General features: G+C 42.6%; 1 protein-coding gene across 1 annotated transcript in view; it reads left to right on the top strand.

Annotated features, from left to right (window-relative positions):
- The window catches only part of ANK3 (ankyrin 3), an 889,892-nt gene that overhangs the window by 509,680 nt on the left and 367,817 nt on the right, over positions 1-12,395 (top strand). Inside the window, 1 exon segment of the mRNA XM_030203110.1 lies at positions 11,168-11,269. Coding sequence (XP_030058970.1) covers positions 11,168-11,269 — 102 coding nt within the window.

Genomic DNA, 12,395 nt, shown 5'->3' with positions numbered 1-12,395 from the left:
ACGGAGAGGGTGATAGATACGTGGAATGCCCTCCCACCGGAGGTGGTGGAGATGAAAACGGTAATGGAATTCAAACATACGTGGGATAAACACAAAGGAATCCTGTTTAGAAGGAATGGATCTATGGAATCTTAGCGGACATTGGGTGGCGACGCTGGTATTTGGAGAATAAAACCGGTGCAGGGCAGACTTCTACGGTCTGTGCCCTGAGAAAGGCAGGGACAAATCAAACTCGGATAAACATATATAAAGTATTACATACTATGTAAAATGAGTTTATCTTGTTGGGCAGACTGGATGGACCGTTCAGGTCTTTATCTGCCGTCATTTACTATGTTACTATGTATGAGGCAACATGATTTCACTAGAGACAGGTCTTGTCAGACATATCTAATTAATTTCTTTGATTGAATGACCAGAGAGTTGGATCAATAGAGAGTGCCAGATATGGTGTATTTAGATTTTACCAAAGCCTTTGGCACGGTTCTGTGTAGACAACTAATAAATAAGCTGAGTGCCCTTGATATGTGCCCTAAAGTGACTGACTGGAAGGTGACAGAGCGTAGTGGTAAATGGAGCTCATTCTGAGGAAAAGGATATTATCAGTGGTGTGCTGCAGGGATCTGACCTTGGGACGGCTCTTTTTAACATTTTTGTAAATGATATTGCTGAAGGACTGTCTGATAACGTTTGCCTCTTTGCGGATGATACCAAAATCTGCAATAGGGTAGATACCCCTGATTGTGTGGATAACATGAGGAGGGAACTAGTACAGCTTGAGGAATGGTCCGGAATTTGGCAGCTAATATTTAATGCTAAAAAATGTAGGGTCATTGATTTGGGCTGCAAAAAAACTGAAGGAATGGTACCATTTAGGGGGTGAGAACGTTTTTGCACAAGAGGAGCAGGGCTTGGGTGTGATCATATGTGATGATCTTAAGGTGGCCACACAGGTAGAATAGGCAACAATGAAAGCTAGAAGGATGCTTGGGTACATAGGAAGAGGAATGACCAGTAGGAAAAAGAAGGTGATGATGCTCCTATATCAAAGTCCGGTGAGACCTCATTTAGAATATTGTGTACAGTTCTGGAGACCACATCTTAAAAAAGATATAAACAGGGTGGAGTCGGTCCAAAGGGAGGGTACTAAAATTGTCAGTGGTCTTTGTCATAAAGCATATGGAGACAGACTTAAAGATATCATTAAGCACACTTTGGAAAAAAGGTGGGAGAGAGGAGATATGATAGAGACATTTAAATACCTTGAAAGGAAGCTCTGGAATGAGGGGGCATAGGATAGAGGCAAAAAGGGACAGACTCAGAAGTTATGTGAGGAAATACTTCTTCATGGAAAGGGTAGTGAAGTCGTGGAATGGCCTCCCGGTAGAGTTGGTGGAGACAAAAACTGTTTCTGAATTTAAGAAAGCTTGGGACAAGTACACAGGATTTCTAAAGGAGTAAAAGCGAGTAGATGGTATGGATGGGCAGATTAGATAGGCCATGAGGCATATTTTCAAAGCACTTTGGGAGGCTAAGTTCCATAAGTTTCTATGGAACTTTGGGAGGCTAAGTGCTTTGAAAATAAGCCTCCATATGGCCTTTATCTGCCATTATCTATATATATATAAAAGGCACCACTGAAGCCTCCAGCCGGAAGTGTGAAGCGCCAGAGATATCCGGTTTCCCCATGAGTGAAGGAAAACAGCACAGCACGAAATCCCAGGAAACAGTGAAGGACTCAGAGGGGGGAGGGGAGAGAGATGCCCTCACTCTCTCTGTAACAAAAACACAGAACAGCAGGAAACAACACTGAAGGACTGGACTCGGAGGTGGGGGAGGGGGAGGGAGAGAGGGCAGAGGGCAGGGACACACACACTCCCACATGCACACTCTGAAGAAAACCTTGCTAGCCCCCGTTTCATTTGCATCAGAAACGGGGTTTTTTTTACTAGTTTTTCTATATTTTTATATATGTTTCCATGTACCTTGAATCCAGCCAGTAAGTGTCAGTATTCAGTGAAAGCTGTGGACTATATGAACTCTTTCTCTTTGCAACATCCCTATTACAGTGGCTTGAAAAATGGTACGCCAGGTTTATGAAATAAACCTAGGTATTCTGCGTGGCAGCACAGAAAATTGCCACTGAGACGGACTGAAGCTAAAAGATATCTAATAGATTCTATCATATGCTTTTAACTGAATACAAATTCAGTTCCTTCTACTTATGCCAATTTACCAACTGTTTGTGGCTTTGCAAAAAGATGTCAGTGATGACAAATATTGGTTACACTATCAGCTGTCCAGTGAAGAGTGTGCAGTGTAGATGAAGTGAGCTATAGCCTGCATGACCATTGTCCATTCAGGAAACAACTGAAATGCTATATCTCTACTAGCAAGAGGAGTAACTTGTGGACACATTTCTTCAGGGTCCACAAGCTCAAGGGAGCATCTGAAACATGGTGGCATCATCATACCTCAAGAGAGATCCTGTTAGCCAAATTATTTGGATTGGTTGAGCTGCAGAAACTGACTTCATAGCATAATTTACGGGATTATTTCCAGCATGCTTAGTGGATGCGCATAAAAAATGAAATTACCACCCGGGCCACGTGGTAGCCGGGCGGTAGTTCAAAATCGAAGTGCATAGGACGTGCATAGGTGCCCACGTGGCTTAGTAAAAGGACCCCTAGGTGTGAGCATTTACACCCGCTCTGCGGAATAGGTGTTTGTGCGTAGCATAGATAATAGGCACTTCTTTATAGAATTACTCCCTTTTTTTTGTTACATTTGTACCCCGTGCTTTCCCACTCATGGCAGGCTCAATGCGGCTTACATGGGGCAATGGAGGGTTAAGTGACTTGCTCAGAGTCACAAGGAGCTGCCTGTGCCTGAAGTGGGAATTGAACCTCAGTTTCCCAGGACAAGTCCACCATCCTAACCACTAGGCCACTCCTCCACTCCACTCTTTTGTATTCTTTGCACCACCACACCACCCACATTTTCTGAAAAAAAAAGTTGTGGATCCTTATGCTGTCAATAAAGGGAAGAAACAGGCATGAGTTCCTCTCTAACCCTACTGCAGAAGTTCTAAGCTAACCTTTAACACCTCCTCTGACCTGGTGTTAAAGCTCTTTGGGTCTTCTGTGCACCATGGAAGAATCAGGGCTGAAATAGCCAGTAATAAATTACCATATAGATTTCAAAGTGCTGTGTGTTAGGAATTGCACCCAGTTAGCTTGTGCATTTTATAGAGGTGCCCTCAAAATTATGTTCTAAAGCCGAGCAAACCGGTGTGCAAAGCCTAACATTGAGTCGCATTGAGCATGCCATGAGTGGGAAAGCGCGGGGTACAAATGTAACAAAAATAAAAAATAAATAAAATAACACAGTTTATTGCATTGGCCCCTTGGTTTGCAATCACAAGTTTGCGCCTGACACTCAAATCTGCCATTATCATCTTTCTCTAATTGCTTTGCAGTATAATTGCATTCCAGAGATAATCTCTAGGGAGGTCCAGTTTAGCTCACATTCCATATGGAACTGCTGCAGCCATATTGAGGCAATAAAGCTTCACAACTGTGCCTACAACTGACTTTGTTGTGTATGTGCTATTCTCTGCAGAAGAGCTGAGACAAAAGCTGTGTATATGTTTATGGATAGATGTGTGCATGTGTGTGTGAACATCATACATACATGGTGGTTAATTTACTCATTTTACTGCTGGAAAGGAGGCTGAAGTAATTAGCTGTTTGGCTGGATTGGAAAATAGAAATAGTTACCATTCCTAGCTAGAGAGGACACTGCTTTAGAGGGAAACTAGGATGAAAATGAGCTTCTAATAAAGCATTTCAGATCACCCTACTCTGAGCCATGGAATGCATTAGCTGCCTCATTTTCTTATGCATGAGCCTCATTAGTCCTTATCAGATATGCCAAATAAGTTGAGTGACATCTATCTCCTATAGAAAAAGGAACCTAATGTACACTGAGGATGCTTGAGCTGCAATGTTAGTATGACCTAACAAGATTCCAAAAACATTTGCCCACATTATCTCATTTGCATACTCTCTGAACAACTCATTTCTCCAGCTCCATGGAAATCAGTGGGGAAACTCCCCAGCAGTCATTCAAATACATTAAACAGAATATTATAGGCAGAAAACAAAGAATGCCCTACTTAAACAGCAGGCATGTGGTACTGCTCACATGCAAGGTTAGAGTGTGTTCAGCAGCCTGAAAGAGACACTCATTCCAATCTAGTGACTTTTTCTGACTCCTTCCCTCAGGATAGCATTCACAGGATAGAGTACTTGAAACACAACTTTGATCAGGCAATGATCAATCTAATTCTACTAATTATATGTATTTTCTGTTGCCAGTTTTTATTCTCTGGACCTGGCTTCCTGTTCTGCTTTGTTTCTAAAATTATTATTTCAGTTCAGAAAAGAATTTAAGGCATACTTCTTTGTGTGTTCTTTTAGCAGACTGAAGTGAGGCAGACATACATTTTTTACATTATTTTCAGTGTGTGTTGATTGTTTTGTTTTTAATGTTTTATATATCCTTTTGTGGCTGTTTTGATATTCTCCACTTAGGTCATCTATTATCTCTATTGGCAGATAATAAATGAATAGATGGCTTTATTTATATACTAGTAAAAAAAGGCCCGTTTCTGAAACCAATGAAACGGGTGCTAGCAAGGTATTGGCTTTGTGCAATTATTGTTTTGTAAGGGTTTTGTTAGGAGAAATTTGTTGTCATGGTAATGAATAATTGACGTTTATTATGCAAGGTATTGGTTTCCTGTGTTTTTTTTCTTAGTGTTGTGTGTGGGTGTGAGTGAGTGAGTGAGTGAGTGAGTGAGTGAGTGAGAGATGCTGATTCTGCATTTTGGAGCTTGTGTATTTATTGTGGGTGATGGGGGGGGGGGGGGAAGTGTGTGGGTGTGAGGAACAGATAGAGATCTTGATTCACCATGGCAGAGTTTGAGAGGAATGTGTGTGTGTGTCTTAGTGAGTGATTGAGATCTTGTTGGGTTTTTTTTAGTTTGTGTATTAAGGGGGGTGGGAGAGGGAGTGTGAGTGATTAAGATCTTGTTTGTCCATGGCACATTGTGTTAAAAAGGCCCTTTTTTTACACAAATGATACGGGCGGTAGCAAGTTTTCCCTTGGAGTGTGTATGTTTGAGAGAGTGTTTCTGTGAGAGTGACTGTGTGTGAGAGAGAGAGTGAATGTGCAAGTGTGTGTGTGTTACAGAGTGGAAGTGGTTGCGAGTGTGTCTGTTTGAGAGTGTGTGTTTGTGAGAATGAGTGTGTGCGAGTAAGTGAGACCATGAGTGTCCTCCCCTCCGCCCTCTTTGAGGACCCCCCTTTCCCTCGTCTCTGTGTTCTTAGGGACCCCCTTCCCCCCTCTCTGGTCCCATGAACTAATTGTTGTGACTTGAGTATTTTATATGTAGAGAGATTTTTTTAATGATTTTAGACAGAATTTAGGCGATGATCCTACTACATTTTCTGATCTTTCACAAAGGACAATATCAGATTTGAACCCCACTGTTTTCAGTTCTCCTGTGGCTCCACCCCTCCTCTTTTTTTCTCCCTTTTGTCTATTTTGGCTCCGCCCCTGACTCCACTCCGCATCAGATCTCCTTTGTCTTCACCCCTCCTCCTTTTTGCTGTGTTTTGTTTTTAGCTCCGCCCTCCTCGTCAGTCAGTCTCTCATTTTACCCCTTCTTCTCTCACTGTTGCTTCCTAGCCTCCGCCCCCTCCTGTGTATCCGGCCTGCCACCCTCGATGTGGCTCCACCCCTCCCACTCTCTCCGCCTTTAGTCTCCTGTACGCTGCCCCTCTCTGGTTTTTCCCTAGCTGTGACCCTCCGCTAGCCTGTCTTTGTTCCGCCCCTCGGTCTCCGTGGCCCCGCCCCTCCCGGTTTCCCTGCATTGTTCCCACAGCTCGGAGCTAGACAGCCACCGCTTCCCGCTATGGCCACTGTGAGTTTCTGCGCTCACCGGCCCGGGCCCTGCTGGCCGCCTATATGGATGTGAGAGCGCCAGGAACAGGTGAGAGTCGCTACCTCGCCCCTCTTTTCTTTGTGCTGCGGAGCGCCCTCATCCATCTCTGTCTCCACCCAGGCTGTGTCCCATCCATATCCTTCTCCTCGATGTGGCCTTTTCCCCACAATTCCCCCTTCTCGATGCAATTCCACATGCTCCGCTTGCTCCACATGCTCCGCCAGCGATTCCTAGTCAGGGGGAGGAGTAGGGAAACACGCTCCGTGTGTTTCCCTACTCCTCCCCCTGCCTGGGTCGCGGTTTGTTGCTGTGCGTCAGGCTGGTGACATCATCCGTGTCGCAGCCAATCAGTTGGATGATCTACTCCACTTTCGAGTTTTCCACAGTTCCAGGTAGCCTCAGAACGTTGGAGGTGAGAATTATTATATAGGATATATATATATATATATATATATATATATATAGGATTACCATATTTTGTCCCCCCAAAAGGAAGACATATGCCCCGCCCCACCACACACCCACCACGCCCCCTTTCACAACCACCCCACCCCTTTTACGCCCTCGCTCCGCCCCCTGTCACATTTTCCCCTCCCCCCCTTACCTTACTACTGCCCTGGTGGTCTAGTGACCTCTTCGGGGCAGGAAAGAGCCCCCTCTTTACTGCCCGGAGTGCTGCCCTGCATGCATCCTTCCTGTTCCTGATCTCGGCGCTGATTCAAAATGGCTGCCGAGAGTTGAAGTCTCACGAGGTCACTTCAACTCTCGGCGGCCATTTTGAATCGGCGCCGAGATCAGGAACAGGAAGGATGCATGCAGGGCAGCGCTCCGGGCAGGAAAGAGGGGGCTCGTTCCTGTCCCGAAGGCGGAAGAGATCACTAGACCACCAGGACAGTAGTAAGTAAGGGGAGGGCAGGCTAGCAATCTGCCCGTTTGTCTAGAAATCCGGACATATGGTAACCCTATATATATATATAGGTCTTCTGATCCTTAGGGCCCTATTTACTTAGCAGCGCTAAGGGCACATTAGCATTTTTAACATATGGATGACTAGCACTTAGGGCGCACTAATTGTAGCATGCGCTAAAAACGCTAGTGCGGCTTAGTAAACAGGGCCCTGGCTGTTTATAAATTCTAAATGTAGTGTTTATTTTTTGGACGAGATGGTTTGGTGTGTATCAGTGTTGTCACAGTGCAAGTTATATATCTAGTTAAATTGTTTGATTCAATTTAAGAAACTTAATTCTTTTTTTTTTCTTTTGCCTTTTACTATAAATTAAAAAAATAATTTTTACTTGTGGAGTCAGACCCAACACATTAATTCATTCGCAATATGTTCCTCCTATGACCTTAGAACTCTCCTCACAACTCAAGCACTTCACCTCCTCTCAGCTCTATCCCAACTTCCACATTGCCCTCCCCCTTCCCTTCCTCCAAACAGCAACAGAACAACCCCATCCTATCCACTCTACATGCTCCTGGCTTTCAGCCTATCCTCCAGCAGGAGACAAGATTGCTTGGATTGACCTGGGGATGAGCTCTTCAGTAGGTTCAAGAATCTCTCTCCTGTAGATCAGAGGACAGGCTTTTCTGTTCATGATGGAAAGGTGAGGAAAGGGTTACATGGGGCTAAGGGTTCTAGGGCAGAGGGGAGAGGACTGGGTTCTGTACCTTCTTTCTCTGTCACAGGTGAGTTTGTAATCAATACTAACCAATAAACCGTGAGGGCCGAAGAGAGAATGGCAAAATGTATTTATTTTATACAACTTTATTTACCTTCTTATTGGCAAACAATTTGCCAGTCAAGTCGGTGAACAATATAATGAAATAATAAATAGAACACATAAATTTAAAATCTGAAAACCAACTACATTTTCAGGGCGTTCCTAAAGGCCAAATACAATGGTAGCCTATTCCATTTTTCAATAGTCTATTGTCAGAAAACCTTTATCCCTCATCTTTTCCTATAAAAAAAAACCAAAAAGGCCTATTTGGAATTACTAAATGGTGATCCATAGACTGTAATCTATGGATGGTGTGCCACTCTCGCTCCCTCACAGCTCCTATAAATCCCAGAATCATTTGGCGGGGGGAGGGGGGCAGTTTACAGAAGCAATAGCATGAGGTTGCAGGTTTATTCCCTCATTTCTCCTCCAACTCCTACAAATAGGGCTGGATGGACCTTGCTGGTGACCTCATATCTCTTCTCATACTGCTCATGCATGAGCATGATGAATCAGGGGATTACAGATGAAAACCTGAATGATTTCATCAGTGGGATGGCCAGTTTCTGGGGTAGGATTGTTTATGACCTAAACAACTGGGTTTTTAAAAAATATATTTATTGAAAATTTACAAATTTAGGGCCTCTTTTACCAAACTGTGCTAGTGTTTCCCACGTGGCAGTGCTGACAAACAGTTGAATGGGCTTTGTTGGCATTGCCTTGCCGGGAATCACTAGTGGTTTAGTAACCCTTAGCAAGCAGTTTTACATACTTGTACAGAAAAGAAGGATCGCAAATACAGTAACCATAAAAAAGAAGGAAAATATAAATGAGCAAAACAATGGCTTAGTTTAACCTATGTTTTTTGTTTGTTTTTATTGGTGTTTTTCATTTATTACCAAAAATCAGAAGCAGCTAGTATAATTTGCACTTCAAGGGTATATGTGGGGCTGTACAGATGCATATAAGAGACGATCCTTGTTCTGTGGAGCTTAGACAAGAAAAATAAGTGTATGGAGAGAATAAGAGTAAAGAATTAAGGTTTCAAAGCTGGATTAATAAGTGCAGTTTAATTGAAAAGAGGGAATAGGGGTGGACTGACAGTGGTCTGGGCCCCCTGGCAATAAGGATCATAAGCCCCTAACCACCTAACAAAAGTGATTAAACTAAGTGGAGGCTAGGGGAGAGTGGGCCCTCGGGCATTACCCTATTGTCCATAGTAACAAAGCAACATAGTAGACAGCAGATAAAGACCTGTATGGTCCGTCCAGTCTGCCTGAGAAGATAAACTCATTATATAAGGTGTGAAGTGATACAACATATGTATACCTGATCTTGATTTGTCCATGCTATTTTCAGGGCATAGACTGTAGAAGTCTGCCTGGCACTGTCCTTGTTCAAAAATTTCAGAAGCTGTCATTGAAGCCCTTGAAAAGATCCATTCCAGCCTATAAATGGTCCCAATTGTCAGTCCACCATTGAGAAGAACCGTTGAATTTAATTGGGTAAAGCGGTAATAACCAACTCTTTTCACCATAAACAAGTTATATAAGGAAAACAGAAAATGGAATGGACGATGAGTAGGTTGGAAGGACAGCCCCAGAAACTCCTTCCTAGTTCCACTGTATTAACAGGGAGATATTTAAGAACTATTAATTCAACCCCAATCTCCTACCTTGAATATATTAGCACCTTAGTCAGTGCATTATTTCTAGCAAAAAAAGGTGCCGGTACTCAAATGCCAGACCATCCTTCAGGGATGGGGGTGATCACTGAGAGACCCACCCCACAATAGCCAGGCTCCCTGCAACCAGTCACAGAATCTATGACAAGGCAGAACTGGTGTGTAGAGCCTGAGTTCTTTCATTAAAACTTAGGGACCATGGGTCAATTTTAGTAGACAATGGAAAAGGTGCCGGTACTCAGTATCCCCAAGTACCCCCTCAAAAAAGCCCTGACCTTAGTAGACATTACAAAGTATCCTAGCACATAGTGCCCACCATAGTCTTTGCAAACACTGAATTTTAAACCAAGTTAAAAATAAAAAAAAAAACAGTCATTTCCTGTTATGAATCAGATAGGAGAGTTCTGAGAAAGTAAAGTATTTATATTCAGGTTCTGGCCAGAGATAGCTGTCTTTAAGGAAAGCCAAGGCAGATACGTCAGGCTCAGGTGACCCGTTCATTAATAATGTTACCACAGGCTTTGCCTTCTGTACAGCATGTCATGGCTTCACAGTCCCATGCCATACGAGCAGCAAGGCTAGAGGGAATGGCCACTGGAACCTCCTGTTACCACACAGAAAGGCTCCATCTCTGCCTCACCTGGTCTGCATTACCAGCTGTCAAGCTATAATGCCCTTTAGGAGAGAATGTTTGGCAACACGGTATTCAATCACAATCACAATTAGCTTTTTAGAGGTGAAAACCACCAGTGATGAACTTACCGCAGAAAATAAAAATATCTGTATGTGTGTGTGTGTGTGTATTCTACTGCTCCATATATAGTCCTGTATAGGGGTAATTACATAGTGTATTTAATTTTAGTGTATTTAAAAATATTTCTATTCTGCGCAATCTAAGCAATTCTTGGCAGATTACATTATCAACATACATAATAAACATCAAGACAAACCATACAAAATAAAAAATAATCATAATAAAACAAAATGATAGAAATCAATACATGAAAACCTCTGCTGTTTCTTACGAAATGGTAACAAGAATTCTGTTGAAACCTGGCTCACACTCAAGGACTCTCTCAGGGTTAGAGAACAGAAAAAAAGCTCTGCAAGGAGCCATATTAACTGACATAATACATATTACAAAATCAGATTCCCCATACATCTGAGTAAAAAGGAATCTTTTTAGTTCCTTCTTAAACAGTTTAACACACAGGAAATGCCTATGATAAAATAGCTTGGCTGAATACACACATACAGGGACCCATATTGACAAAATTATGCATATTTATATGCAAACCACATAGAGGAGATCTTTTACTAAAGCGCGCTCACATTTTTAGTGCACGCTAAAATTGGGGCGCTAAACGTTAGAGACGCCAATGCATTCCTATGGGTGTCTTTAACGTTTAGCACACCCACAATTTTAGCGCATTCTAAAAACGTGAGCGCGCTTTAGTAAAAGACGCCCATAGTTTATAAAGTGTGTGTGTGTACAGAAACACATTTTCACCTTTTCAACAGGTCAAAATGGACAATTTGTGCGCCATTAGGATATTTCTGAGAGCCTCTGGTGCCTGTATGAAATATTAGCTTTTACACAGGTTTCTTCTTTTTTCTTCCCCTGTGAAATGACCTCCAGCACACCTAAGGTTATTTTTGTGCATTTCTCAAAATCATGTTATATAATATTCCAAATGACCAGTTATGTATATTTTTCTGATCTCTGATCAGTTGTGTTTTTCTTTGCAGTCTGACACAAATGCAAGTTATTTGAGAGCTGCACGAGCAGGCAACTTAGAAAAAGCCCTTGATTACCTAAAGACAGGAGTGGACATCAACATATGTAATCAGGTAAGATAGTTCGCTGTAGTTTCCCCTGCTCTTTATAGATGCAACTGGAACTAGAACTATGCATGTTGAACTAATTTTATCTTAAAACAGCAGATGCTTTTTAGCCACATTGTGGAGCCCTGTTACAAAGGCGCACCAAAAACTGGCCAGTAGCAGTGTGGGTGTGTGTTTTTGGCATGCGCCAGACCCTTATTGTACTGCATCTAGGAAAAAGGGATGTTTTTTAATGGGCTGGAAAATGGACGTGCAGCAAAATGAAAACCAGCGTGCGTTCATTTTCAGCCTGAGACATTACCGTGGCGGTAAGGTTTCGCTCGCTACCCAGGCAGTAAGCATGCAGCGCGTGCCAACTGCCATTTACCACTGGGTAAGAGCCCCACAGTAGAAAATAGAAAATATTTTCTAGCACGTGCTTTTGGCACACGCCAAATTTGGAATTACCGCCTGGGACACGCGGTAGGCCCTTATACTCCTTTTGTAAAAGGGCCTCTCTATTTAGCCATTTGCATTACAGGGGAAATTCTATAATTCTGTGCGCCAAACTGTACGCTTACCCGCTAATTCTATAAAAGGCACCAAAAATTTGCATCCACAATTTAATTGGATAATGAGCCAATTAATGCCAATAATTGGCTTTTTAACAAGCAATTATTGGTGTTAATTGAAATAAATTAACTTGTGCATGCATAAATTTAGGGGCATGATCTGTGCCTAAATTTTATATGTGTCCTGGAAAAGGGGGCACAGAAATGGGAGGGTCATGGGCATTTCGGGGCAGAGCATAGGCATGGATTCCAGTTAGATGCACAATTATAGGATAAGGGGGTCCTGCATATAAATTTAGGCAGGGGTATTTGCACCACATTTTTGTAGGTGCAAGTGGATGTGCCTAAATTTATGCATGACCCATGTGCTTAAGTGCTATTCTATAAACCGTGCCTAACTTTAGGCATGGCTTATAGGATAGTGCTTAAGTGTTTTTTTTCTGCACCAATTTTTTTAGGCTCGATTTATAAAATTCACCATTCAGCATTCAGAGTTATGTGCACAAATTAGAGAATAAGGTCAGTTGCACATATACCCCCAAATTCTGAAAATGACGCCTTAAACTGTGCATGCTAATTTG

This window comes from Microcaecilia unicolor, chromosome 5, assembly GCF_901765095.1.
Source record: "Microcaecilia unicolor chromosome 5, aMicUni1.1, whole genome shotgun sequence".
In the NCBI taxonomy this organism is placed as follows: Eukaryota; Metazoa; Chordata; class Amphibia; order Gymnophiona; family Siphonopidae; genus Microcaecilia; species Microcaecilia unicolor.
The sequence above is the reverse complement of the archived record's forward strand: the minus strand, read 5'-3'. Positions and strand labels throughout refer to the sequence as shown.